At 32.3% G+C, this 5,314-nt stretch overlaps 1 protein-coding gene across 3 annotated transcripts in view; it reads right to left on the reverse strand.

Moving 5' to 3' along the window:
• LOC149475044 (uncharacterized) overlaps positions 1 to 3,166 on the reverse strand; it is a 51,509-nt gene extending 48,343 nt beyond the window's left edge. For all 3 annotated transcript variants that reach the window (XR_016318124.1, XM_089713825.1, XM_089713824.1), the window contains exons 1-4: positions 2,906 to 3,166; positions 2,273 to 2,425; positions 1,735 to 1,878; positions 424 to 555 (exon numbers count right to left, since the gene is read on the reverse strand). Coding sequence is in view for 2 of the 3 variants with exons in the window: in XM_089713825.1 (XP_089569951.1) it covers positions 424 to 555; positions 1,735 to 1,878; positions 2,273 to 2,425; positions 2,906 to 3,118 (642 nt within the window). In the remaining variant the exon portion in view is untranslated. The remainder of the gene's footprint in view (positions 1 to 423; positions 556 to 1,734; positions 1,879 to 2,272; positions 2,426 to 2,905) is intronic.
• Positions 3,167 to 5,314: the final 2,148 nt, after the last annotated feature.

Consider the following 5,314-nt stretch of genomic DNA (forward strand, 5'->3'; position numbering starts at 1 on the left):
ATTTCCGGGATAAAAACTATCCTATGTGTTAATCCAAGTTACCCTCTATATGTGTGCTAAATTTTATTGTAATCGGTTCAGTAGTTTTTTCGTGAAAGAGTAACAAACATCCATACATCCTTACAAACATTCGCCTTTATAATATATATTAAAATATTAAATATTAGATTAGATTAGATATTAGATATTATTATATTAGACTAACTGCTCCGCGCGGTTTCACCCCCGTGGCTCCACTCCTGTTTGTTGTAGTGTGATGATATATAGCCTATAACCTTCCTCGATAAGTGGGCTATCTAACACTGAAACTTGAAAGAATTTTTCAAATCGGACCAGTAGTTCCCGAGATTAAGCGCGTTCAAACAAACAAACAAACTCTTCAGCATTATAATATTAGTATAGATAAATATCTCCGGAACTTACCCGAACTTTTTCCTGTATTTTCTCCGGTTTTGTATTACGTCGTGTCATAGCTTCCGCTTTCTTGATCTTATCCGATTTCGAGCTAATTAACAATTCACGAACTTCTTTGCTGAGACCTTTCGGCATTTCTTGCTGTAAACATCAATAAAATCGAATTATATTACTGACTAGCGGTCCGCCCCGGCTTCGCCCGTGGTACATGTTTTCTTTTTCTCTACATGAAAACCATCCTCGTACTTCAAGGAATATAATAAAAAAAGAATTATCGAAATCGGTTCAGCCGTTCTCGAGTTATGCGCTTACCAACACATTTTGCGATTCATTTTTATATATAAGACTAGCGGTCCGCCCCGGCTTCGCCCGTGGTACATGTTTACGTTTTCTCTACATAAAAACCATCCTCGTACTTCAAGGAATATAATAAAAAAAGAATTATCGAAATCGGTTCAGCCGTTCTCGAGTTATGCGCTTACCAACACATTTTGCGATTCATTTTTATATATAAGACTAGCGGTCCGCCCCGGCTTCGCCCGTGGTACATATTTACGTTTTCTCTACATAAAAACCATCCTCGTACTTCAAGGAATATAATTAAAAAAGAATCATCGAAATCGGTTCAGCCGTTCTCGAGTTATGCGCTTACCAACACATTTTGGGATACATTTTTATATTATACTAGCGGTCTGCCCCGGCTTCGCCCGTGGTACATATTTACGTTTTTTCTACATAAAAACCATCCTCGTACTTCAAGGAATATAATAAAAAAAGAATTATCGAAATCGGTTCAGCCGTTCTCGAGTTATGCGCTTACCAACACATTTTGCGATTCATTTTTATATATAAGAAGATGTATTTTACAGAAAATAAACAAATATAGTTAAAAAAAAACACACTAAAACTCATAAAATTATTGAATTGTAACCAAACCTTGATATGTGTACAAAGTTTGAATTCAATCTGTCCGTTTAAAGTGGGTCAAAATCGTGTCTAAAGGAGTCGGTTACATACAAACTACTTGACGGACCGGTTGGCTTGGTTGGCAGTGGCCCTGCCTTCAAAGCCAGAGGTTGTGGGTTCGATCCCCACCCGAGGCAAATAAATATAAATAAATAAATAACTTTATTGACATTAAAAAATAGGTACAGCTTATATATTATGAATCCATAGGCTCCTGAATTAGTAAATAAACAAATAAAAATATTTGTGTAATGAACATAGATGTTTGCTCTGTGTCTGGGTGTTAATTATCTATATAAGTATTTATTTATACATACAGGTGAAAAATAAAACATACAATACATAATATATTACCTTTACTGGAACGACAGGCTCCTTTTTAACTTTAACATCCTTTCCTTTGATAAATTTTCCCTTTTTCTTTGTATTTGATGTGTTTGTTTCCTTTTTTACATAAACAGGTTCCGTTATGCCGAGAATGCAATCGCCTGCATCTGGCTGAAAGTAAAAAAATCACTTTATTTAATTATATAAACTTATTTTGGAAGTTTTCATGACATATAGTCATGAAAACTTACTAATCTCAGGAAATGGTTGAATTGAAAATCTATACTAATATTATAAAGCTGAAGAGTTTGATTGTTTGAATGCGCTAATCTCGGGAACTACTGATCCGATTTGAAAAATTCTTTCGGTATTAGATAGCCCATTTATTGAGGAAGGCTGTAGGCTATATATCATCACGCTAAACCAATAGAACCAGAGCACAGCGGGTGAAACTGCGTGGAACAGCTAGTTAGTAATAAATAGCATTATTCTAATTTCTTCTTATAAATGTTTAGGTTTTGTGGTGGAGGGAGATATTTTATATTATTTCACAAGTACATCTTACCGTATCTCTAACCAGTGCTTGCGGAGGCAGCCCCAGCCGTAACCTTGTTCGTTTGTTTGTCCGTCTGCACATCTCTAGGAAATCATAGAAGTCTGAAATCTTATCGACGCACAACTCACAAATCAGGGGAGGCATTTTATCATCTTGAGATACCTGGAATATAAAATGAATAGAATAAGATAATGAGTAATATAAACAATTTATTAATTTTCTAAATGTTAAAAGAATTTTTAAAGTCCTAGAGGAGGTTGAAGAATGTATTTAAAAGCAAGTAACAATTGTGTTGTGTTTACAAGTGTTGTGTTTCTAAAGTGATAACAAAGTAATATTTTTGTATGATATCTAATGCATGAATATAGACCTCTTTTCTGACCTCATTCAAGTTTTATGATAGTAACCTACTTTAAAAAAAATAGTTTTTGTTTCTTAAACAGATTCAATAGCATACAATAATTAAGGAAATAGATCTCTTAAGTGAAAAATATTCTTTTTATATTCGTTTCTCATAAGAAATATAAGGTAATCGAATAGAATTGACGGATATACATTAACATTTTTAGTAACTCAAAACATTGCACAAGCACGTAGAATTAAGTAAATATTACATGAAACAAGTATTGTAACATTTGTTACCTCAATTTGAACGCATTCCCGTATTTTGTCTTTTAACTCCACGTCGTCTGTAGTTATATTCACTACATTTTGTATAATTGGCATTTTATACCCCGCTCCACCACCGCACAGCCGACATGATCGATATATTTCATAAATCGCTTCTTTCTCAGCACTAGTTTTCACAAAACAATCCATTTTCTCATTTAAACACTTATTTTTACGATTATTCATTGTTGGAAAATATCAGAAACAACATTTTGGTTTCTCGTTTCCAACTTTGACAAGTAGACATGACAGCTAAATTGCCGCTTTCTCTTATTATCAATATGTCAAAAAAAATGTTGCCATACGATTAAATGACCTGCCAAGAAAAAAGTCCCGTGGACGCGGCTGTCTGCGCCTTAACTAATGATGCCAGTTTCAATTAATTCAAATTTCCCCAGAGTTGGGGAAATAGATGTAAAAAGGGTTATGTAAAAAATCCTCTGCATTGTTCGTATTTGTGTTTCATCAGGCCCATATTTATTAAGGTTTGTGTAACACAGTGGTAAGGAGGCAACTCGTTACATTTGTATAGTTTCAGAACCAATTTACTATTTGAAAACTACCTAAGAATTTAAAATATTCTTTGGTATAATTTTTGTTCCGAAACAACCGTCTTCGGTCTTCTTATTAATAACTCGAAGCAAACACATAGAATAAAGTTAGTATACGTATATTCGATTTTGCAAACTGTTAACAGCTAATCAAAACGTAATTATGAAGGCCTTGTTTTAATTTACCAGTCACTGTTAAACAATTAGTTACACTGTGATTAATTCACACCTTCATTGTTTGCTCGTCAAAATGTTTTTATTGCCATTTCTTTGTAAGTTTTTTTTATTAATTAATCATACTTTGAATAATAATGTTTATGTAATGTATATGTAAGTAGGTATAATATTCAATAGATATTATTAAAATAAAACAAGATTGATGTAGATTCGAGGAAAAACCATGCAACTATGCTTCTAAAATTTATTGTGAGCATCCTAAATGTATATTGTTCTCTTCTACACTAGGACTTAACTTGCATTTAAAACAAAAAAAATAGTATAGTGTGGCTTATTAATTTTTCTCTCAACTACGACTTGTCGAGATTTAACTATGATATCCTAAATAAGATATTTTTAATATTTTCAGGCATTCTATCAACAACATTAGCAAGGCACATAGGTAATTCGTATTACGGATATGGCTTGAGAAGCGAAGACGATATGAAGTATCTTTATAATAATAATTTTAGCGAAGATGAATTAATTGCTATAAATAATTATAAAAGTGGCAATGCACCACATTTCAAAGCCACAGATAATATATTCGATGAAAGTTTGTTTGACAATCGACGAATGTTTGGCTGGGTGTCGAAATTATTAAGAAAAAGCAAAAATAAGACATCCACACAGCAACCAAGATATGAGGACTTGATAAACGACAAATTATTTTATTTGAATTTAAGTAGAAACTTATCGGACAATCTGACGAAACTTACTAATGTTCTGGATCATTTTACGAAATCTATTAAAGAGAAACCTTTGATAAGAGTTTCTAGGTCTATAAACGATGCTCAAAATGAAACAGTTATAAATGAAAATACAGATACAACAAATAGTACAGATAAAGCAAACGAAACAGACACAAATTACAACACTTCAGAGAGTTCTAATAGGACAGAAATCGTAGAAGACACAGATAAAGCAGAAGAACCAAATGAACCTATTGATGGAAGAAGATCATTTAAATCAGTTGAATTAGAACACAAATTACTTTCAGCTATCAATGACACTTTAAACGTAATACAGTACAAAATACAAACAGTCTCGAACATTCAAGAACTATTTTCTGACAGGCTTATGTATAAAGTTGGTTACATAGCTGGCTCTCTAACTGCTATCAAAGGTCTTATAGATGAAATACAATTAAATGTTAAAAAAGATACACAGTTAGATGATAAATATATTTTATACATGTATGATACTGTGAATAGAATTAAAGAAAGTACGGGACGTCTTTTGGAGTTACTAAATGTATATGTCGATAAAGCGACTAGTGAACTTATTGCAAATAAATAAAATATGAATTCATTCTTTTATTTTTTTATATAAATTGTTCATTTATAATTAGAGACAAAAAAAACAAGAGGAGAGTGGTATATTCTAGGGAAGCACGCTCCATCTAAGGCTACATATCAGCTTATGCTTAATTAAATAAACGTAAAAATCTTGAAATTGTTCATTAAATTGTTATCGTCAATGCTCACAAAAATCGTTGTTGTTCGTTATCGTATTTTACGTAGCCACCCACATTCTTACGAAAGCATATTTTGATTGTTTATGTAGTTTTCCAAGGAAATCGATAAAATTGAGGTATATAAATAAAAGTCAAGAA

Source organism: Colias philodice, chromosome 31 (genome assembly GCF_061535455.1).
Source record: "Colias philodice isolate Cphi_HAF_F1 chromosome 31, ilColPhil1 Martin Lab GWU primary, whole genome shotgun sequence".
NCBI classification, from domain to species: domain Eukaryota; kingdom Metazoa; phylum Arthropoda; class Insecta; order Lepidoptera; family Pieridae; genus Colias; species Colias philodice.